Source organism: Trachymyrmex cornetzi, unplaced genomic scaffold (genome assembly GCF_001594075.2).
Source record: "Trachymyrmex cornetzi isolate Tcor2-1 unplaced genomic scaffold, Tcor1.1 scaffold147, whole genome shotgun sequence".
Classification (NCBI taxonomy): Eukaryota; Metazoa; Arthropoda; class Insecta; order Hymenoptera; family Formicidae; genus Trachymyrmex; species Trachymyrmex cornetzi.
This window is the reverse complement of record NW_017296059.1, coordinates 6,686,336-6,711,687: the sequence shown is the minus strand read 5'-3', so window position 1 is coordinate 6,711,687 and position 25,352 is coordinate 6,686,336. Positions and strand designations below refer to the sequence as shown.

At 40.7% G+C, this 25,352-nt stretch overlaps 1 protein-coding gene across 2 annotated transcripts in view; it reads left to right on the top strand.

The window, feature by feature from the left end:
• The window catches only part of LOC108757906 (early growth response protein 1), a 52,449-nt gene extending 30,155 nt beyond the window's left edge, over positions 1-22,294 (top strand). The window contains exons 2-4 of one of the 2 annotated variants that reach the window (XM_018502604.1): positions 13,084-14,047; positions 14,627-14,686; positions 21,301-22,294. In XM_018502604.1, the coding sequence (XP_018358106.1) occupies positions 13,084-14,047; positions 14,627-14,686; positions 21,301-21,494 (1,218 nt within the window). In that variant the 3' untranslated portion in view covers positions 21,495-22,294. Of the gene's footprint in view, positions 1-13,080; positions 14,048-14,626; positions 14,687-21,300 lie in introns of both variants that reach the window. The other variant, XM_018502602.1, reaches the window with a different exon arrangement.
• The last annotated feature ends 3,058 nt before the right edge of the window (positions 22,295-25,352 follow it).

Sequence of the window (25,352 nt, the reverse complement as noted above, 5' to 3'; positions counted from 1 at the left end):
CTCGCAAAATATAAATAATAAATAACAGGAGCATTCAGCCACTCGCAGGATGTTTTTTGTGAATGTCATATACAGGATGTTTTTAACTTCACGCCCGCAAAGTACAAGACGTCATACTTTACGCTAAAAGAAACAATTTTTTCCTTTTGCAAAATTACGTCTGACAAGTAGTTTTTGCAGGAGAGCAGGTTGTAGTCAACAAATAAACGCAAAAATTATTTATCGAATGTAATTTTACTACAGGAAAAAGTTGTTCGTTTTAGCACAAAAAACAACTTTTTCCTTTAGCAAAATTGTATCCGATGAGTAGTTTTTGCAGGAGAGCAGGTTGAAATCAACAAATGAGCGCAAAAATTATTTATCGGACGCAATTTCATTAAAGGAAAAAGTTGTTTGTTTTAGCATAAAGTATCACGTCTTGTACTTCGCGGGCGCGAAGTTGAAAACACCCCGTATATTTTAAAATCTTATACGTGTTAAAAATATGAAATCATAAACGTTTCGGCCATTATTAGGCCATCTTCACTATGTTGTATAATAAAATTAATTAAATGATAATTTTATATTTTCATATTTTTAACGTTACGATTTTAAGATATATGACATTCGCAAAAAACATTTTGCGTGTGACCGAATGCTCCTTTTATTTATTGTTTATGTTTAAAATTCGATATTTGTACTCTCGAGTATCCATGCACTGACAGAAGGGTTAATAGGATTCTATTAACATCTTTTAGATAAGTAACTTTTACTACTCTGACAAAATGGGAATTGCGCATCGTCATCATCATAGTAGTACTTACACAACATGTATTTATATTTAGGGGCGAAGTTTTCTATCCTTAATGGAATTGAAGATCTCGAGCCCGTTAGGAAATTGAAGTTGAGATGTAGTTACATGTACGGTACATATAATGCGCAAAACGTTGCAACCGGTAAGGTAAATCATAAGTCTGAAAGGTGACTCGGTCCATCCGGCCGTGAAATTATTTATTCCGTATAAATGCGATCCAAGGCTCGTGTACACGACTCGCGCGTGTATCCCGTTGGGGGGCGTAGGGCGCGTAGAGAGTAACTAAATCAACGTCATCGGTAAGTTTAATTACGGCAGCGCACAGCAACAAAAGAAATCGGCGCCGCGCCGCGCCGCGCTGCGCGCCATGACTCTCGGGTGGTCCACGTAATCGAGAGGAAAAGAGATGCGAGACTAGACGATCCATTTTATTCACATTCGTACACATAAATCCCCTCTTCCGTCTCTCATTTCTTGAGGAAAAAAAAAACCACTGCGAAAAAGATAAAGAGAGATAACAGAACGTTAGATTACGTTTGAAATACTATAAATGAGAAGTCCTAATCAAGACGTTGTAGAAATACAAAAAGCGCTAATCGCCGATAAATGCAAATGCGTGAATAAAAATTTGCTTTATTACAATAATTATGAAATCACTAGTGTGTCACGACGATCAAGCGATACTTGTATGACTAAACTATTAATACTTGTCACGATCACAGTCGGCAAAAAAAAGTCCACGCTTGCGAGCAAAAGCCTGAAATTACAAGTCAATAATATGCAACAAAAACTTTATATGATCGTATAAAATTTTTTATACGATCATATAAAGTTACGTACTTTTTGCCTCTCTCTCTCTCTCTTACGCTTTGTTTTAAAATAAAAACATTTTTAATTTGAAATATATGACTTTGACAAAAAACTTGTTGTGTATGTGGTTGTATGCTCCTTCCCATTTATGTAAAATAAAAACATTTATCTTATTCATTATTCTTTATTACTATTCTCTGTATCTTTATATTTTTTTTACTATTAATCATTTTCATATCAGAAATTTATTATTAATACTTTTAATACCTTTTTTTTACAGTGACTCTGCCATTGCCATTAAAATAGTTTATGCTTCTTTGAAACAAATACTCAGTCTCTGCTAAAAGCGTTCGCTCCACTTTTATTCGCGTGACCTATTAGCGCCTACTACGCGAAGCTTTTACGCGAATGCCACGTGCAGCAGCGAGCTTTCAACGACGAAAGAGCAAGACGAGGAGCGTGACAGGATTAATAGAGGAACAAAGAGAGAACGAGAGAGAGAGAGAGAGAGAGAGAGAGAGAGAAAGAGAGAGAAACGTTTAGTCGGATACCGGAGGGAGCCTACGAGTTTGCACCTAGAACGAACAGCCGACGGCACGCGAGGTCGGCACACGAGAGTTACGAAGAAAAAGAACGAGGGAGGGAGAGAGAGAGAGAGAGAGAGAGAGAGAGGGCTGCAGCCCATCAGCCCGTTTAATTAATTAAAAGTGCATTAACGGGGGGTCATCGGCGACGTTCTATGGGGAGGACGAGGGGTTCTGTCCGTGGCGTTAGATACGCATGTAACGATCCTCTGAACCGGAACAACCGCGCTATTACTTTCGTCAACACAACGATGCTCCCCGGCCCCTTTCTCGTAGACCTTCCTTCCCGTAGCTTTTCCGAGCTCCCCGCAGTCAAGGATCACAACATTTTCCGACTCCAAATTCACTTGCATCATCTGAGTGTAGTTTCGTAGCAGAGGTTTCTCGAATATGGCATATTTTTTTTAAATATATCATATTTAAAGTATTGCTTATAATCGTTTAAAAAGATCTTTTTTGAAATCATGTAGAAAAAAGGAATGCACGCGAAGGGTTTTATTTAATATATTAGTAAAAATAAAATTACTATAAAACATTTTGCAGCGATGTGTCTCATCTTAAAAGACGGAACGTGTAAATGTCTTGTTTACAATATACTGCGTATACGATATGTAATTATTTTCTTTTTTCAAGACTTGATGTCGCGTATACCATATACGTTTCGATGCAAATGTATACCCCATTATCTTACTTAACAATTTAGTGTAATATTTTGCTTATGACAGATTATGTATTGTATGCAATTTTATTCGCCCGCTCGTACGTGTCCCCTTGTTATGAATTAGTGGGGTAAAAAGAAATATCGAGATTACGTCCGCCTGGCCTCGTTCGGCGACGTTATCGGAATCACTCGTAGATAGAATCGAAATACCAGGTGCAAATTACTAGGGAGATGCCCAGGTAGCACGGAAGTTTGACGCGCGCGCATGCTACCAGCTGACTCTCGAGTCCGCGAGGAACGTTAGCGTAGCGTAGCGTGTAATCACGTTAATGCGCCACAACATCGTGAACGAGCCGGCCGAGGCGGCGAGGAGTGATCCCGGTTTCGCCAAAGGGATCATCCCGCGAGTCAGCGGCTCTCGAGGAGTGACTCACTCACTGCCGTCGCTTGCGTAACGAAACCATGGAGAGTCGATAACGATAATCTTTGGCGAGCATTCCCTATCGTCGCGTCGCGGCGAGACGGAAGGAGGAAGGCGATGACGAATCATCAATGACCGTGGCGAGATCCGAATCAGGTTTATATTTACTGATCAGCGTAGTAAACATTAGGAAGTCGACCGTGGAATTATTTTTTCTTTATTTCTTTTTTTTTTTTTTTTTTATAGGCGAAAATGTGAGAGAGGTAGGATGAACCTCCGAATCGATTTATCTGAAGCGTGATTACACAAATTTGTTGACAGAATATGTAAACGAGCGAAATTGGAATGCAGTAAAGAGCTATTAATCTTTTTTGGTCCGCAAATTTGCGTCATTAGTATGAATTAAGTGCCGATGAGAAAGTATGATTAACTGAAAGTATCGACTCGGTGATCAAAATGATCAACGGTTTCGCTGTGTTAATCGCCGTTTGTCGTTGCACCTGGATTTATGCATCCCAGAGAATGTGCGCGCGGTCGCGTGGTAATATATGACCCGAGGTGTCCTAATGAGGGGAGTGGATCCGCAGGATGTGCAGATCGCGTGAGACGAGCGTCTAACAATGCGAGAGATCGATGATGAAGCGTGCCGTGCCGTGATGAAGCGAAGAAACGAGAATAGTTGGCATGGCGTCCGGTCGGGCATAGTCGACGAAGAAAGAATCAAATATTCGATTTAAAAAAATATATATATTCTTTATAATCGATGGTTCATTGAAGAACGTTAATTGATTAATCTTCAGACAGCAGAGGTCTATTTTTCAAATCTTATAGCTTTTCTTTGAATAAGATTTGTTATAATTCATTATTTTTCATTGTATCTCTGCTTCAAAATATGACATCATTTCAGCGTCATTTCAGCGTTAATGGCTTTCCCGTCCTATAAACACTCTAAATTTCTTGCAGTGAAATCTCACTCCAAGAGAGTGAAAATACAACCACTCTTCAAAAAAGTAAAAATATTTCACTTCTTGAAAACGAGTGATAATTTTCACTCTTTTTACACAGAATAAATTTTCATTTCAAAAGAGTGAATTATCATTCCAAAAAATAAACTTTCACTCTTTTGAAGTGAAAATTCACTCTAAAAAGAGTAAAAATTGTTACTCTTTTTCAAGAAGTGAAGGGTAATTGTATTTTTCTTGGAGTGAGATTTCACTGCAAGAAATTTAGAGTGAAGATTAATTCTTGACTTGTTTTTGAGCGTGTGTAGACAGAGCTCAGTTGAGTTTGAAATCAAGAGTACGTAGTATGGAATTATTTAGTATGGATTCTAATTGGAATTATTCAATTATTCTCTAGACTTCTACTGTGTTTCTAAGGAAAACGGAATAATTCCGAACAGTTCCATAAAGCCTAAAGAACGATTAATCCATGTCGCGGACCTTTGAGTTATTCGATCACCTTCGATTACACCGTCGACTCATAAATGATCGTGGACAAACAACGATAAACGTATCGCGGAGTTATCGCATGTGCCGGGCAAGAGGGCGAAAAGGGGTCCACGGACGCCACGTGCTAAGGTAACATGAGCGTGCTTGTCAAACTTTACTTCGTGAACGGCGTAGGGATGGTGCCTGCGTGCACGTGCGTTTTAATACGACGTAATGTGTTGCATGTCCACATTCATTAAGTAATTTTCCGGCCGAGAAGTCAGCGGTCTACCCGCGAGTCACAATTATGGACGGGCAAACAGACATGTCGATCGCTCCACGAATTTTGTGACAGCTCAGGAGATTCGATCTTATCAATCGAATGTCTCGCAAACGCTTGAGAGATAAAACGAGCAAACTAGACCGTTATATATATAGAAGAACTTGTTTGAGATAATAATTTACGTAGTGTGTTACATTTGTCTTTCACATTCTTTCAAATTTGATGTATATTTTTACATATTTATACATTTATATTATAATATATGCGTTAAAATAGAAATATATTTAACCTTAGCTATACTCTTTAAACCATATATCTCGAAGTTCCATAATTCTATCGACTTTTACACATTAACTTATTCCTCAATCAATTCTCCATCGATTGAGAAAAAATTAATTGAAATATGTCTATTTTTATGGAAATTATAAATATGGATGGAGAGAAGAGAGAGAGAGAGAAGAGAGTCCCAGGGATCTGAGTGTGTACATCAAGGGTAGAAAAAAGTGTGTATAGCTAGATTTAATTAAATAAAAGAAATCCTACGTTTAGTCAAAGCGGATCTTAGTGTTTAAATATTTCTGTGTGAATTTATATACATATCTGATTCCGCAAACCGCGTTAAAATCTTTTTCAGTCATGAAATACAATTATGATCAGAACCAGAGTAGTGACAAGCGATTTAATAACTTTTAATGCCAACTAGCATTTTTATAAGAATATTGATAATCGGATGTTAACGAAAAATTTAAATCTGCGAATAATTTATTACTAAAAACAGAGAATATAGAGAATATATTGAAGAAATATATTTGCATATCGATAGTCTCTCATCGAAATACAGAGAAGTCTCGCGAAATTTGTTGGATTACTCCACGGCACAGTGCAAGAGAACGTGCGGCACAGTCTGAGTATAAATTTCCGTGTGCCGAGTAATTAGTCGCGGAACGCGATAACTCGGAGATATCTCGGAATCGCGATCTCGCCACGCACGCAGAATTCGCGCGCGTTTCCGCGCGGTGCGACTCGCGACGTTGGGCGACTTCGGTGCGATGCCGGTGCTCTGCTGGTGCACGTATCACTCTCGTGTCGAGCAGAACGACGACGAGAGGGAATCGAGCAGAATCGAGTTCCGAGATCAAGTCACGCGTAGTCTAAAAGAAAGTCGTTTAAAGGTCAGCGGTAACAGCAGCAGCAGCAGCAGCAGCAGCAGCGACGGCGGCAGCGACAGCAGCAGCAGCAGCAGCGCGGCTCGACTTGCATCACAAATGCCAATCTACTTACGAAATGTATACAGAGAACAATGATACTCTCTTGCCTACAACCGCCATCGCCGCCATTTGCCTCTTCATCCTAATCGTCGCGCCGTCCTTTTAAAGGCACTTGCGCAACCAGCTCGACGCGAGAATCGATTTTCTCCCCTTTCAACCCCCTCGCGACTGTACTTTCAGCCGATAGGCTAAAACCTTCTCGCTTCCGGCAGGTTTCCAGCAGATTGGCCGAAATATCGCCTTCGGCAATCTCGTCACGCGGCGATAGTGTCGATGATGGTTCGGTTATCGTAGCGAAAGGGTGGTTAAATTCGGTTTCACCTTCGCTGCAACGAAGCAGAAACCTCCAACGAGTTATATACCGAGAATCGTGATCGCGCGATCAGCCGCGTTGATCTCGATTGGATCTCGATCGCGCGCGATTACCCTCACGCGGTAGATCTCGCGCGATCTCGCTTTCCGCCTGAAAGATTTCGCGAATCGCGCAACGGCGACGGCGACGTATCTCCGGCGTCATCTTATTCATATCCGCGAAATAATGCTGAATAATTTTACCATAAATACGGCGCGTCCGCGTGGGCGTAAAGTAACGATAATGCAAGTAAATAATGGACGCGAGAGTTTTATTACCTAGGCGGCTGAATGGACGGAGAGATAGAATCTACGTGTCCGCGCCGCGCCGCGCCAGCCGCCACGGATGTACAGCCCCCTCGAGGGGGCTGGGGGATCACATCGGAAAAGATGCGAGATGCGAGGGACCTCCGTGCGTCCTCTTGTGCCCCGTCAGCCCCGTCAGCCCCGTCTCTCTATACCCGCGACGCGATGCGACGCGACGCGACCCGCAGTTCATGCCCGGAGTCTGGATCCGAGATTTCCTCCTCCTTCGTCTCTTTTTCGTTCTGCTTGATATTAAGCCGTTCCTTTGGTCAACTAACGAGAGTCTCGCTCGTTTAACGTTTCAGGTGGCGCGTTATCTTGGTAAAGTCCTAATAGCGAATTCGGTTGGACGCACTAGTGCGCACTTGTGCATATTAATGCCAATCTTTTGTTGTATACTGATTTAATCCAAGTATAAAAGTAAAGCGCAAATATTTCAAAATACATGTTTTACTTAATAATAAAACGTACTGAGGAGTTCGCGGTTTAACTCGTTTCTATATTTATATTAAACACGCGTCTTTGTGTATGACGGTTTTAATATGCACTAAGTGCGTCAAATCAAAGGACTTCGTACAAAACATACGGAAAATGGGTCCCGGCTAATTTGGCTGCGTTTGTAATATGTTGTAGTTCTGATCGTCCTGATCAAAAGTCTCCATGGGTACAAAATAAAATAATGAACAGTTTTTGAGTTATTGTACATCAAATTCTGCCAAAACAGCGATTTTGACAGAGTTTGATGTATAATAACTCAAAAACTGTTCATTATTTTACTTTGTGCCCATTTTTGATCAGGACGATCAGAACTACAACATATTACAAATGCATTTTGTGCGGGGTCCTTTGTTATAAGGGCACACAAAAAACTTGAGGCAAAAAAGTTGAAAGCAAAAATCTAAAACGTAAACAGTAAGGAAATTAACATATTGGATTGGCTACTGCTTGCTCTCTCTCTTTATGGTCTTACGGACTTTATTAGTATGATTATTAATTCGTTTACTGCTTACGTTTTACTGCGTTTTCTAAAGCTCTACCGCGAAAAGAAAAGAAACTGAAACAGTACTCAGAGGACCGGCGAGCGCAAAACGATCTTGATTAAATGATACACGTTAATCTTCTAATATTCCAGTAACAAGTAATAAAATTTAGTACACAGATTTCACACTATCCTATATAATTGTATCAATTAAATTACAGTTACAGGTTACGATTGGATGAAACAGATAATTGATTACATTCGTGTCCTTCACATTTCTTTTCTTCGAAAAATTAGACGCATCAAGTTTAACATATTTATATACATATTTTTTAAATATACAGTCTCGTAAATACTTCTAAAGATGTAAGACTCGCTTAATAATTTTTGCAAATTTGTTAAAATAATGAAAATTAACCCGAAGCACAAATGACGCATCGTGTATACTAATTTTTATAATCTCGATTCAATTGGCTTTTAATTTTCTCTAATTTTTAAAATTACAAAAATATAAAGAGTATAAGTTGAATTAACATTAAAGTTAATCTATATTGGTAGAAACGAACACAAGTATCGCGAAAATAATTATCTACTGAGAATCCAAAGGCTTTGTATTATGAAAGCGATCACTGTGGCTACCTCGAAGTCGCGCTACCCCCGCGTCCGCGCATTGTTATCGAGGTCGGAACGCTTCGACGAGCAGAAAAATATGGACGTATCGCGAGTATAGTCATACCTTCTCGCGGGAACGAAACGTATTCGTCCGAGACTTCGAGCGGATAGCGTGATCGCGATCGCGACATGAAACGCAAAGTCGCGACGGCGATGATAAGCGTTTCAGCGAGAATCGCGCGTGAGGACAATTCGGGGCGGTTTCATGGCTGACATTTTCCTGGGCGTTTATCGTGATAATAAGGCTTTAGGTCAGAGGGTGTGGCCTCCCCAGATTGATTCGGCGAGCTGTGCTTGCTTCTGCGCGTTGTGTTTTCTCATTGCGAGCAGTATGGCGTCGTGTCGTTTCGATTCTCCTATTCCATCTTGGCCGCATTGCGTTTATCGCGTTGCTATATCGAGGAATTTGGTTGGTAATTCACTCCCGATAATTATAAAGTACGAGCCAGCTTGATCACGCGAGTTATCGGAAGCGCCATATCGAAGGCGCTCAAGATATTACGTAAACTGATAAACGACTATATTTAATTAAATTTCTAATTTCTGTTCTCTTATTAAAATAAAAGACGGTAGGGAAAGTGTTCGCGATTTGCTTCGAAGCATCGATCTCTTCCAGCGATATCTCATTTCGGGACGAAAGAATACTACAAATGATTACGACATTTTTCTACAGTAATTGTATTTAAAAACGACGGCTCTTTCTTGTTTTCTCCTATCACGCTCTTCCTCGACTTTTCTCGCTTTTCACGATTTTCCATGTTCTGTCGCGAACCTATTAATACAGCACCAGCAACGAGCCGTAGCGAGAAACGTTCTTGCACTCCGGAATCATTGGCTGCATGCTAATCGATTTGTAGGAGAATGGATCTTGTGTTCACCAGAATAAGACAAACTGGATTTATTGACTCGCTATAGCATAGCAAAGAGAGAAAAAAATCATTCCTTTACCGAGGACGATTACAACCGTCCGTGGTCGTCGTTGTGTTACTGGTGTGCGACCAGTAACAACACAAACCAGCTTGTGATCACCTGGAATAATCAAGCGGAGATATTAGCGTAGCGTGCGTTCGCGCGCGTGGGAGTGTACGCACACGCACACGCGTGCGCACGCATAAACCCATACGCGCGTATCCGCCGCTACATAATGACGACGCAGTATCGGCGCGGCGTGGGTGTTCGTTCTCGCTCCGACAGATTCGAAAACGCATTATTAACACCGGCGACCCTGGCTCTATGATTACGCGCATTAATAGCCGGATGGACGAACTTTGCTCGCGCTCCGCACTATCATTATCATCGCAACGCGAGAAAGAGACGGATGACGAGAGACCGTAGGAAAAGAGGCCGGTCCCACCGCGACGGCGGCGGGCCTCGATGGATCGAGAAAGAAAATTACGAAATTGTTATTTCTTTCGTTCGAACGCATTTCACTCCGACACTTGTGTGTAACAGCGTGTGTGTTTTTCGTACAGCGGTGCCATTCGATCTTCGATGCATTTTATTAGATTTATATATAATCGGGAATGTCGAATACTATTTTTACGTTCACGATGCGAACGAATCTGAAGTTTTCTACATATAAGTCATTGCCTAGCTTTAATAAGTCTTAAGCTGTAAGAAATTGATCAATCATAATCGATTATTCTTCTTATATTCGGCTATGATTGATGGTTCTTATAACTTAGGGCTTAAAACTTAAGTAATAGCTTATTGTAGAAAGCCTATTATATTTATCATATTAAACTAGAGATTGAGGCTCCTATTCTATAAGTCTTAACGACAGTATCGTTATATTGTTGTTGCGCAGCTTTTTTATCATGTATAATACCTGTGCAATGACAATGATATTATCATAGTCGTTAAGAGTTACAGAATAGAGGCTTGAATTTAAAACCAAATCAGGTTTAGTGAACTTTGTTTTGATCGGTTAAATTCAATCTCAATCTCAAGCGCTGGCCTGATTACATTACAAATCACACCTGGCGTTTTGTCTACACCTTTTTGAATCGCATTTTCAAATCATCTTAATTTTTCTGAATTCAAACTTGGATCGCAGGATCACGAAAAAGATCTCCGTCATTCGATATTTTGTAATGATTTTTTTTACATTTATAGCGAATTGATGACTACAACTATTTTTCGAGACTTTGCCTCCGTTTCTTTTCTATCCGCGAAAATAGATTTTTTTTTCTATAAAAACGAAATCTTTGCGATTAAGGCAGTATCGTTCAACACGACGCGTACGTTTTCGCTACGATTTAAGCATACGAATTTTTAAGTATAATGTTTCGCGTGCATATCGTACCTCGCTTGCACACACGAGCTCCTTTTCAAATTGCATATCAGGTACGATCGAATGTCGCGAGTGTACCAATCTTCCGACGATGAATTATTCATTGTGTAAATAATTCATAAATCATTGCGGGCTGCACAAGCCGCGCGAGCAGCAAAACCCGATCGAAAGCTCGAAAGCTTGCCACATGATATTTTTCAAGGAATCTATAAGTGTTTCTTCGCAATACGTTTCTATACTGAAACATTCGACGACATCTCTTTCACCTTTTATAATTTCAATTTTAGACAAAGAGACTTTAACATTTTGCATGTTGTGAAATCTTAAAGATCGGACCACAATGGGTGCTTTTCATTTAAAGATGATCCTACACGATCAATAATACTGATCAGTAATACTGACAGTACGCATTAGTATTTATAGTAATTTTACACGATCAGTATTATTGACAATATATTTCACTTTTGTTTTACGTACATTATCTATTACACTACGACATATACTGTGACATGAATCCTAATAAAGCGATATTAATGCTCGAAAATTAAAATTCAGATCACCATCAGTATTCTGTATGTCAATTCATCAATATTAATCACACACGGTCAGTAATATTGTCAGTATTTGTTAGTACTGACAGTATTATTGACCCGGTAGGGTCACCTTAATGATACACAAGGTGATACAAACCTCATCCTGTCTTTCTCAACATTCAGTAAGTGACAAAGATAGAACGTGTCACTTGTGTCTACTTGTGTCATCAAATGGAAGGAACCCAATCTTTTCGATCCCTTTTCGACAGGTACTCGGTACGATTCCATGGCTTTGGCCACGAGTTAGGATACCAACGGAAGTGTTAAAGTCGTAAAGATCGAAACGATGCCGTAACTGTCTCCCAGCTTCGCTTTTGATACCCACACGCATTTCCGGCGCGAGAACAGTATCGACGCCTAACATCACCGGCGACGAGTGATGCGTCGATCCGAGAGAACCTTGTAGAAATCCTCCGAATGTTATACACCAAACGCGCTGTAGCGAGGTGGCACTCGTCGTCTCTCAACCTGACGAGAGAGGAAACGAGAGGAAAAGAGAGGGAAAGAGAGGGAAAGAGAGGAAGAGTGAGCGAGCGATGTACCATGGGGCGCGAGGGCGGCGTTGCTCGTGTACAAATCATGCAAAGGATGACGCGGCATCCCGCTTTCCGTCTTCCGTCGCTCCTCCTCGCGCGTGCTGGACGTCGTAGGGCGAGACAGCGTTGTGCATGTTGACGACGCTCGACCCGGGGACCTTCGCCGCGCGTATCACCATATCGCAAGTCATTCGCCCTCCGTTCTCTTCTCGGCAGATGCGCCCTTTACAATCTTATATGTTATTAGAATGACCAAAGGGACTTTAGTCGATTATTGTTAGTAGAAGGGCTTTGAACGTATGTTTGGAAACGTTTCCTTTAAAAGTTTTATCGCTAAAGAATTTTTTATATTGCATATCTATTGCTATTATTAGCACTGAAAATATTAGCATTTTGATAAACGTTTGATAATACTAACGTTTGATAACTATTGCTGGTTAAATAAAGAAGAAGTTATCCAAAAGATAGCATTCGATTACATCGTACGAAACGTAACGTTATATTATTAAACAGTAACATTGTTTCCTTAAATCAAAAGTGAGACATAATCAAAAAAACGTAAGGAAATTATTAATTAATCAAATAATATCGACAAAAAGAATGTTTTCTTAGAAATATGTCATTTTTGTTATTTTGGTTTTGTAATCCTTAAAAATAATCTTTCTTTATTGTGATTTTGATAGTCTGTAAAATTATAACAATTCGGAATAATTCGAAAGTGACACAACTTGAAATATCGTCAACAGTTTATATTTACTTTGATCAACTACAATGATTAAATTCAAAATAAAGCAATTTCTGTTTTAAATTTTGATCACCAAAATTATCTACTCTAAACGTTTTCTGTAGAAGACTCTCTTTTTTATTTACAAAAACAACACAACTCAAATCTCTCTCTCTCTCTCTCTCTCTCTCTCTCTCTCACTCACTCACTCTTGTAGAAAACTTTTAACTAAAAAGATTAAATTTTTTTAGTTCAGTCACTTTTGAGATAAAGAAATTATATAATTAGACAATGTGAATGACATCTTTGTAATAATTTAAGTTAAAATTGAGAAATATTAACTAAATAAACGAGTCATGTCTCTTCTTGTTCTCAGCAGACGTCGGACCTGGACACTTTGCTGTGCAGGCAGGATCTCGATCGTCTGCAAAGGTTGGACGAGGATGAATCGGACGCGAGAGATGCGCGGGAGCCGTCCGTGCACATGGAGGACTTCTTCGAGGTCGGCGGACCTACGGCGATGTGCCGACCACCACAGGCCAGTTTCGTTTCCTCCAGGAGTCAGCCGGCGGGCGCCGGTCAGGACGACGACGTCTTCCTCAGGCCACCGCTCTGGGAGGATATCACGTCGAGTATCCAAAAATTGGATCCGGAAAACGCGGATATGTTGGGCTCGCAGTCTCACATAAAAATGGAGACTGACGATGTGACACCGCCGCCAGTTCTCTCCCCGGTGGAGATCAAGACGGAACCGTTACCGCCACCGCCGACCTTGCATCTCCTCGAGGGACCGGCCACAAATCCCTCACAGAATCCCTTTCCAAATCCTTCTAGTGTTCAGCACGTCGTACACCATCGGACGACGACGACGACAACGGCGACAACGGCGGCGCTTTTCAAGAGCTTTCCCAACAGCAACAACAATAATAATAATAATAACAACAGCAGGACTGTTAATAGTAATAACACGAGCGGGAGTAACGCCGGTAGCAATAACGATAACGGCAACGGTGCTAACAGCAACAACAGCAACAACAACGGCGGTAGCAATAGCGATTCGTCAACGACCAGTCATCATCAGCCGAGCGGCAACGCGACATCGCCGCTCTACGGCTCGATGACGAGGCTGATGTATATTTCGCCGCTGACGCCACCGATCTCCGATCCCAGCTCACCCATCGGCGCCGGTCCACCTAGGCGGACACCGCCACCCCCGTATCCTCAACCGGGCCCAATTCTGAATCCGGCCCACAGGATCCAACCGCCGTCGATGTCGACCAAGTTCAACAGGCGGAATAATCCGGAGTTGGAGAAACGCCGGGTGCATCACTGCGACTTCATAGGTGAGTTTATAGACTTGAATCCTTAGACAGTTTATTATTAGATTCCTATTCTGTAACGCTTAACTACTGCAGTATTGATGTCGTTAAGAGTTGTAGAATAGGAGTCTTAGGGGCCGATTCTGTAACTCTTAACGACAGTCATTAATGTCGTTGCGCAGATATTATGTAGAGTAAAAAAGCTGCGCAATGGCATGAATGACTGTCGTTAAGAGTTATAGAATCGGCCCCTTAGTCTTTAATTCGATACTATTTTCTTAGCATTTTTTTTTTAAAATTGAAAGAAAAACTATACATTAACTTATTTAGTGTCTGTATAACATTAAATTAAATATTAAACTAAAACGTTTAATTTCGACAATAATTGTGAATTGGAGTAAATACGCAATAAATATATTTTTATCACTGCGTCAGCTATTAATTTGATAGCATCTTTAACTTGTATTTTGAAAAAATAAAACATATACCGAAACTTTCATGTTAATAAAGCACTTTACAAACATCGTATAAGATTTCGACTTGATCGTTTCGATCGCACTTTTAATTTTGATCTTCGACCTAATTTCTTGTTCTCTTTTGTAGGTTGTACGAAAGTCTACACAAAGAGTTCGCACCTAAAGGCCCATCAGCGGATACACACGGGTGAGTGAAAACGCTGCTGTACTTTGACGTTTCACGTCGTACACGTGGTTGCTAATACAAGGGAGAGAACGTTCAAATTAGGGGGAGGGGCTTCCGTGTATTCTCTGGTAATTAGGTATGTAGCTCATCTACGCGAAGCGAGACGAAGAGTTTGAAAGCGCGAGGTCGAGCAGTCGACGTTTGCGCGTGGGCAGGGCGCGGTCCTCAGCCGTCTCTTTCTCTCTCTCTCCCCCTTCCTCTTTCTTTCTTCTCTCTGTCTCTTCTTTTCCATCTCTCAGTTTCTCCACTGGCATTACTTGCGCGCGGTGTCGCGCAAAGGCGCTTCTATCATATGTAAACGTGGTAAGGGACGCACGAAGCTCTCGTGGTATGCGACTCTCCGCTTAGAGCGAAGCTAGCGACCGACCCACATCTTATCCATGTCCAAGCTTCGCCAACACACGGACGCGAGTCGCGGCACCAACACCGCCTGCCGCGTGTAGCTACCTGGACGGACACGCACGCTAGTTCCCACACGCGTGGAGCGCACGCGAAAGAGCGAGAGAGCGTGAGAGCGAGAGAGATAAAGATGGGCGGAGAAAAGGACGAAGAGATGTGCTTCCCGCACACGTGCCTACGCGGCAGTCTCTCGCGGAATGCAAGCCGGAGGCATCTTAAGTGCGATGTACCACTTTCGAATTGATACCTCGGTGAGTTTTTGCGGTAAACCCGTGTCATCGTTTGAAACGAATCGGTCGAACGATATAAAATTTAAAGATTCAACGAACGCGCGCAAGGAGGACCAAGGCAAAAAGACAGTTGCACGCTAAATCCTTTTATCCTTCACTTCATGCGTGTTTATCTTCTCAAAATTTTTATATAATTAATAAATTATCTTCTAATTAGAGACTGAAAATGATTTAAACATCTCGTTATACCTAATGTAATAACCTTACGGATTCACATTGAGATATATATTAGCACGCGACCACTTACATATGCGCCAGTGATTCTAACTCGCCTTCGTATCCTCCGTTGACATTTGAATTTAATAGGCATGTTTTCTCTGCGCTCGCGCGATAGATATACCAGCGATACCAGCTAAATTAATTTACTACCAGCCACTTTGCCGCGACTTGTACATCTTGTCCGTCGATCAATCCTTACGACATTCCATCGATCGATTAGAATGGAGAACCGATCGATATGCGAGATTATACGAGGATATTTCAATTTGTCGCGCGATCTCTCGAATACAGGCGAGCGAGACACGGGCGAGCCAAGAGTGCCAAGACAGGGTCGACGGGGAACGCTTAGCTTCGACGTGGAGGAGAAGCTGAGGGGGGCACGTGGCCCTCGCCACTCGCACTCGCCACTCGCCACTCGCGCGCGAGTCTGTCGGACGACTCGTGAATGAACCCTCGCTGAATCGCTGTGAATGCACCGTGCCACGAGCCACGTGTGTTTGACTTCGTTATTAATTTATTAACGTCTAGAATTATTATTATGTATTATACGAAAATGATCTTTATAATTAATGCAATAACTAACAGCTGACTCATAGTCGACGCGATAAATATAGATTTAATATCATAATTTATATTAATCGTGACTTGTTACGTGACTTATAAGTGATGACGACATAAAAAAATACATAATTTAATTACTTTCATCCTTAATTGAATCGAAGAATGTCATTAATCAAACTATCAACTTGTAATAATTTTCTGACATTTTTTCATGCGTGTTTATCTTCTCAAAATTTTTAATAATTAATAAATTACTAAATTTTTTATCTTCTGATTAGAATGAAAATAATATAAACATCTCGTTTTTCATTATTAATATACATATATGTATATATAAATATATATAATATGTACTTGATTGTGTGTTCTAACTTTTAGAATATTTTTCCGATCTGAAAGAGATCAAAGTTTAAGCGCTATCATTAATCACCAAGAGATTAATCAAGATCCAGACATTGCGAGAAAGCCCGGTAGCTGAAGAAATCTGGATCAAAGTAGGGTTAGGAAGCGTATTTGGAAAGCAACTTGCCCGCGGAATGGAGCGCTGCCTGCTCTCGGGTGAAAGTGATCCAAAATTAACGGGGACGCCTGGAGACCCCGTAGGTGTCGCCGGTTCGACCGATCGACTCCGGAGACATCGTAATGCAATATCATATTTCGCGATATCGCAGGAATCAAAGAATACGAATAGTCACGCTCGCAATTTTACGTTTTATGCAGTTAAGACCGTTGAAGAGAATTTCTTCTAAATAAAAATAACTTTTATATAAGACGGATAAAAGCATCGAGCGTAAATGTCGTCGAAAAGTCGCAAATATATTACGTACGCCACAGAACTCGTACTACTAAATTCCAACGTTTACACATTCCAACGTGCATTGCATTTAGCAAGAATTTTATCGAGCGTTCAAACTTAGAAAATATCATTGCAGAAAGGAAAATAATGTTTATAAATTGGCTTTCCATTTCTATTTATTCTTATTCTTTTCTTGAGATTATATATTTTAGAACGTTTGACTCGAGAATAGTCATCGAATGTTTTTACGCTTTAGCGACGAAAAAGATATAAATTCTAAGGTATGATTTTGTATGGATAATGTTTAATGTATTTTCTTTATTACTTTAAATATTCCATTGAAAAGCTGCAATAAAAGGAGTTATATTAATTAATTAAAATCTCTATTTTTTTTAAATACTATCATAAGCTATTTAACGTGCTTATTCGCAATTTAATGTTTATTTAGTTTTTACTTACTTTTTTCAAAAAATTAAATCCATTAATGTTTCCAAATACTAATAAATCAGAGAAAACAATGAAATGTACAATACGTTATTAATAACAGTGATTTTAATTAGAGTATAAAAACACTTCAGCTAATAATTTACAAGTAAAAAACATCGGATGACTACTTTCGGATTATAAGTTATCAATAAAAAGTTTTTTCTGAAATTATTTGTCAGCAGGATAAACGTTTAAGTAAAGGAATGAATCTACTAATGTCGGCCGACAGATCGAGAGGGAATTTCGCCGGTCTCGCCGGCGGAGATCCGCGGGAGAAGAATTCTCACGTGAATGCGCGCGATACCGTAAATGGATAGCGCTCGTGGTAGTAGTACCGTTCCTTGGGCTGTGCGTCGCGTGGCACGGTGCGACGTGATCGGTGATGCTGCAGCGCTGAATGCAACTCTCGCGGCGTGGCGCAGGGCGCAGGGCGCAGGGCGGCTGCAGCGGCTGCAGCGGCACGGCCGAGGACCGGTTAGGGTCGTCTCCGTATGCCGTACCTATAGCGCACGAGAGAGGAACAGGAACGAGCTAGAAGGATGCGTGGGTGTATCTCTCAGCTATCGAGTTCTTTCTTCTCCTCTTCTGTGCGTGCTCGCCCTCCCTCCTCCCTCTGACCCCCCGTCGAGCCTCCGCCTCGGTCGCTTTTACTCGCTTAGCACTCGCTTCTTTACTCACCGTTCCGCGCATCGCAAAAGAATCTTTCGTCGCGATCAAATTCGCGAACGGCTCGGAGAGGTGATTGTTGCCGTAGGAGACATTTAAAGTTTGAATGAATCGCGTAGGTAATTTAAACACACGAGGTGCGTTTCAAGGATTATGGAAGTGTCCAAAGCGGACCTGTCGAATCCGAGTCGATCTACTCTCTAGTTCTTGATTATAGCGCGATTATACTTATTATATTAATTATTACTCATTATACTAAAGGGACGAATTTCACACTTGAAATGCATAACGAAGCATAAGCATAACATAAGGCCACTAAACCAATGAGCATCTTATGTAAATCAATATGGCGATCAATATGCTAGATGCTCATTGGTCCAGCAGTCTTACGTTATATGCTTATGCTCTGTTATGCATTTCATGTGTGAAGCCCTTAAGAACCGCCTGTGTGAAGTTGTAGTACCCCATTTTGAAAAAATCGATATTTTGTACACGGTTCCGTTTGCACCCACAATAGTTCTACAGTTCCTGCTAAGTTTTAACAATAGTTCCGCTGATTTAGCTAAAAAAAATAATGTTATAAATGGGGTGTCAACTTCGCGTTCAAAAATACGTAGAGGCCAGAACTCTGTGCAAAACCTACAGAAAGCGGTAGAACTATTGTAGAACTGTAGGAAAATAGCAAAAAGTCCGCGGGAACTGACCATTACGCGGTACTTTACTCTTGCGGTGGGGTGCTGGCTCTCAATTTAAAAAATTGTTTAAAAATACTTAGAGGCCAGAACTGTCGCTGAAACCTATCAGGAACCGTAGAACTCTTCGAGAACTTTAGAATTTCGTAATAAAAATTAATTTTTGCGATACTTGGGGTGCCACGCGAAGTTGGCACCCCATTTATAAAATTTCTTTTTTTTTTTTAGCTAAATCAGCGGAACTATTGTTAAAACTTAGCAGGAACTGTAGAACTATTGTGGGTGCAAACGGAACTGTGTATAAAATATCGATTTTTCCAAAATGGGGTGCCAACTTTACACCGGCTCAAGACCCATCACACACAAAATGACATAAGCTACGTAAGCAAAGCATAACACCGCTGGACCAATAATCATCTAACAAAAAGACACCATATTGATTTGCACCAAATGTTCATTGATCTTATTCTATACTTATGCAGCTTATGTCATTTTCTGTATGGTGGCCCTAAGGGTGGAAGCACAGAATCTTGCAGAACACGTAACGCATCATAATGAATCAATCAAAGTCCTTCATTTCCTTCCTTTCCATGAAATAAAAGACTCTGATTGCTTGATTTTCTTATGCCTTATGCATTATGCGTTATGTATGCACTCCGGCCTTTACTAAAAGTATAACATCGATGTTACAATTTCGAACTCAACCGTTACATGTGTTTTACAATTTTTGGTTGCTACAGCCAATCGAAATCCTATACTGACATCGCAGATAGGCTAACACAACCAACGATTGGCTGCGGCAACCAAAAATTGGCTGTTGCAACCAAAAATTAAAAATGCTATGCCATAATTTACCATCTAATTTCTTGCAGCAGCCAATCTTTTCTTTCAGTGTACTGATTTCATGAAATTTTATGGCGACATTTTCGTCACAAATTTCATGATAATTATACATGATTGCCATGATTACATGGAAATTCAAAATAATTTTTGCTGATTAGATATGATTTCTGATGATTACACATGATTTCCAGGTATTCCAATAAAATCTCAAATAATGTCAGCTAATTACACATGATTTCATTATGATTTTTAGTAATTCCACATGGTTTTATTTAATTTCATGAACACTTCCGATTGCAAAATGATCACATAACGATTTCTTAAAGATTTCATAATTTTGAAGACATTGTCCCACGTTTATATTAAGTAGTTATCCCCGCGTCACGTAGTGTTTCTAATCAAATAAAATTTTCATTTGTAATCACTAAAAATGTTATAATTACATACCCAATCATGAGAAATCATTGTGTAATCAAATGATATCATTTATATAATTAGATCAAATCATTGTGCAATCAGATGAAATCATTTGCAATGCAGTGGGACAACATTTCAGCTAGTGGTTACCCCCTCGGTTATATTTGTGTTTGCTGAGTAGGTATTCATTGATTTTCCTTTTAAATGCGAGACCATGTATACGTTCGACTTAACAATTTGAATCCTCAACTTGTCTCGCTCTGATTCTAAATGTCAATTCTCCAAGTCCGATCTGCGTCCATATTCTGATATGGCCCGAGCATAAATCCCAGTATAAATTTTAACGTCAATCGCGCTTGAGCTCTCAATCCCGTTTATAAAGATAATACGCCACAGGCACAGGCGCGTGTAAACTAATAATAACAATAAGGAAGGCATATTCCTCGATAATCGGCGAAGCTAAGCGGAATGCGGGCATGTTAGTTCGCATTAGCCGGTTGCAATGTTGCATTCAGTTGCATTCGGCCGGTCGCTTATACTCGCGCGCGGTCCGGCCCCGGCCGGTGCGATTGCGCTAGAATACAGGTGAGCGTGTTGCGGCATGCAGGTACAGTTAAAGGTCACACCGTGCTGCATCTCTCGCGGCTGAGAGGCGCGACGGGGTATACACCTAAGTATACCGCATCCCGCGGCTCTATCTCACAAAGAGCAACGCTTTGTTCTCTAATAGGTCGCCGCCGTCTCGAAACTCGAACGGAATTCTCGCTCGTGAGACGTACGTTCGAGTCGCACCGATTAAACTCCCCTATATATCGATACGCTTTCGCACTTTCGTGCGAACGTAGAATGATCTGTGAAAAGGACTCGACTGCAAAAAGAGAGACTACCGTAATATATATCTCGAAACATATATTTCGCATTAGGAATGACAGAAGAATGTAAAAAAAAAAGTATACATTAGAATTAGAAACCAATTACAGGAATTAATGAAACTCTTGAAATCAAGTATATCTCGGAAGAAAATGATTAAGTGACAAATCAAATTATCCACGTTGTATCTTTACTTAAGAATTAATCGTCCAATAAGTGTAATAAATTAATAATTCCAACAGCTCATTAGTCGTAATAATTATTATACGATCGCTCTCAGACACGCATCGTTGTGCACGTTTTCACTTATGTCTTTCCTCTTGTTGGCTGTTTCAGGCGAGAAACCGTATCAGTGTCAATGGCCGGAATGCGAGTGGCGATTCGCCAGGAGCGACGAATTGACGCGGCATTACCGCAAGCACACCGGGGCTAAGCCCTTTAAATGCGCGGTCTGCGAGCGCTCCTTCGCCAGGAGCGATCATCTCGCGCTGCACATGAAGCGGCACCTCCCGAAGCAGCACACCAAGTGAAGAGAGTACGAGAGTATGGACAGAGAAAGAGAGAGAGAGAGAGAGATCTTCTCTTTGCTTCCCGTTCGTTCTCGACTACCTGTGTTGGACGCGCGCTGCGTGGTTTTCGCCATTCAGACTTCGAGGCGCGGAGCTTTACGAAACTGTTAGTTGGAGAGCATCGAGAGTTTAGAAACGTGTAGAAATTATTAAAAAAAAGAAAACTGTTTCTCACGGATATTATCGTAATTTCTAAATGGAGCGATATCTATGACATTATATTGCAAATATTCTACGTTCAGCGGAAAAAGCAGCTTTGCAACTATTGTAAGATTCTTCGATATGATTGATATACTTTTAGATCCAGTGAGGGATCTAAGGGCAAAATCAATCATATTAGAGAATTTTATAATAATTGTAAAGCTCTGCTTTTTCTTCCGAATGCAGCCATTGCATGTATTTACATTTTTCCATACGTCATCCCATTTTTGTAAAGTCACAAATTTAGCGGATCTTTTCAAACTGACTTTCGATCCGCGGAAGCACCTTCGACTCACGTTCGTTTACGCAATCATCGATGCAATTGAATTCGCTGCATCGTCCTCGATACGATTATTCCGCTATAGTTTCGGAGTCGGCTGTAGGCCCGATCGTCGATCCCGATTCGCAATATATATATATATCAGGGAAGCATCGAACGCTCGAAGCGTCTCGAACGAAGCCGTCTCGACTCGATCGCTTCGGTTACGCTCACTACTGTTCGGTTAAGCAGTCATGACGAAATACATCCTCGGTGTGGGTGGTGATCGCGAGGAAATATTTCGTCATAGCGCTGTATACTCACTCACAGACAAGTCCGAGTGAGGGATATTACAATCCCCGTTCCTCGGTTAACTATAGCGTAACTTCACACCGACGGATGGGCCCGAGCCTATGCGAAGAGAAGTGAAGCCAATGCTCTTGGAAAGTAAAAGCGAAAACATCCGTCTTAAAAGGCAGGTTCTTTATTACTAATCTTTTACATTAATTTCAAAACGTTTACCTTTCGATACTTTATCGAAATATTTGCATTTGCGCGGATATGATAAGAATTTTTTCATTCCCTTACAATCTTTTCTACATATTCTTATTTACTTAAAAAATTCAACTTGTTGCACAAACGGCAGCTCCGCTATCATCATTCATACATTTTTTGAAGCTGTATACGAGCCGTCATCTCGCGACGCCGTCGAGTCCCTTGAGAAACGATTTGCCAGATTAAAGCAACGCTATCTCGAAATTATCGCTATCTCGAAGCTGGCTGCGACTCGAGATATCCTGTTTGGTGTGTAAACGATCGTCCGGACGATCGTGCTTAAGAGTCGAAGAAGCTTAATCCGCGTCTCGCGCCGCGCGCATCATCATTTCGATAGTCGTCGCTAACGCGAAATTTGCCCCGATATTTGCCGAACCTCCTTGATAGCAGAAACAGATAGATAGAAGAGCGAGTATCACGCTTTGTCGTTATCACGTTCGTATGTGAGAAACGACATGATATCGTGATGCCTTATGTACAAATTCGTGTAGTCTTGAAGAGATAAGATGTCTTATAGCGGTCGATGTGCGCGTGCACGTGTATGTATGTGTGGGCGAATGTTGCGTCCGTGTGTTATATGCGAGTGTGTATTTATATGCGTATTCTACACGCGCGGTAGTCTATATGTATGCGCTTGTGTATACGTGTAAAAAAAAATACAAGAAAAAGCAGAAGATACGCATCTGATAGCCATGTAGCTAGTGTAATATTATCTGTATATTACGCGAAGCGATGGGCCGGGAATAATTCGTTCTCACGCGTGCTCCGATCGATTCGATCCGATCCATCGCTCGTTGTTCACCGTGCTTCGCACAAAAGGCGTGTGTACACCTTTCGCGTCTAAAACCATGCGCTCTGCGGCAAAAATGCAAGAGACGAAATTTGTAGCGATAGTCAGGGATGGATTCACGTGGGAGACAATGAATTCTTTTAAGCTTTCGATCTTTTAAATTGCTGCCATCCGGAAAAAAATGTTGTATACATGGACATTTTATATATATAATTATATATAATTGTATATAAAATATGTCAATGTTTTATATAATTATATATAGAACATTTTTTTCCGAGTGAAGATCTCGATCGTGAGGTTTTTTAAAAATAATATTTGTCATCTCTCTTTCAATTACCTTGTCCCTTTAATAGCTCCTTATCTGGTAATGCTTCTATCAAGAATCCAAAGATTGGTTCCCTTTCTTTTCCTTTTTTATAGCGCTTTTTTATGACCCTAGGACTGTTTCGACCAGGACAACTAATAGTCGGATTAAATGAAATACAAAAAGACATAAAGTCGGTTGTAACGTCGGTTAGTTTCGTCAGAGACTTGCAAAGATTTTTATTTTCATTCTCGGAGGCTCGTCTGATGCAACTTAACACTAGAAGTAGCGAGCAATCGTAATTAACCGTGTTTATTTTTTAGATAATATTATATTTCCCGCGTAAAAGATAGGATTCTGAAATTTTTTGATTTTTCAATAATTGTATTTTTTTATACTGATGAAATATTTGATTTCTCATCGCTTTCTTTATTTTCATATAATAATTTCTTCGCACTTGGTCCTTTCAGTCAGTAAGAAACATTGGTATTTTCAACGTTTAAAGACTTGATATCTATATAAACACTCCAGTCAAAGATATAATTTTGCTCCAAAATATCAACCAATATTTTAAATTATAGAGACGAAGATGTATCTTTTGTTTTCTTTTTAATACGTTATCGCTAGGAAACCGGACTATCCAGCTTCAGGTCTCGAAAAGTTCACGTCCGTCCCTGGCGCGCGGAGAAAGAGAGGCGTCGGCGAAAAGCGATTTCGCGTATCTGGACGTTCCGTTACGTTCCGATACAAGCACAACAAGCATGTCCCACCTCGGGAGCGCGCGCAGGAGGCCAAAAATTCTGTCCGTAGTCGCCGCTTTGTATACAACGCGCGATCATTATAATAACCGAATGATCGAATCGTTATGTAGTTACGTAGTTACGAACGTTAGACGGAAAACGAAGTAATGTGTCTATTTATATCTGTCTATCCGCCTGCCTATCTCGTCACCGCATTCTTCCAAATTGATTCCCTCGAGTCGTTATCGTCATCGTCGTTTACTGTCCTTTCTTTCATTGCCTATACCGTGTCGTGGACCTTCCCATACAGTACAAACTTCTAAGGGAAGTCCTAGAGTGTGTTTCTCTTCACGCATGATGCGTAATTTTATTCTTCTTTGATATTCGGTAAACCAGGATAAAATCTAGAAGTGCGTTCCGTTTTACGCATGATGCGCATAATGTATTGTTTTATCCTTGTTGTTCACCGAATATTAAAAAAGGATAAAATGATACAACATGCACGAAACGAAACGCATTCCTAAAAACGTCCAGAAGATGTCCTACGGATATTCTAAGAACATTCCCAGGACATCTCTCGGATGAAGTGTGCTGTGTGAGCTCTTTCATCTCGCCATCCTCATATCTTGTCTTCTTTCCTTTTCTTCATCCTTCTTTCGTTTCCATCTCGTTCTTCCTCTTCTCCTTGCTGATAGCGATTGTCCCGCTTGTCTGCGTGTTGGATCGACTTTACAATTACTATATATAAATGTGAAATATACCTCATTTGCAGATACGCAGCAATAGAGTCGACGAGCCCGCTCTGAAGCGCGCTAATCAAATTTGTACGCACCTCCTATTCTCGACTTCTTACAGTCTGTCTATAATGTTTACGCTGTAATTTGTGTGTTGTGTAATTTAAATATATGCGAAATAGTATATCTCTCTGTAAGTAGTCGCAATTTTGATACACTAGTGCCCTCCCCAC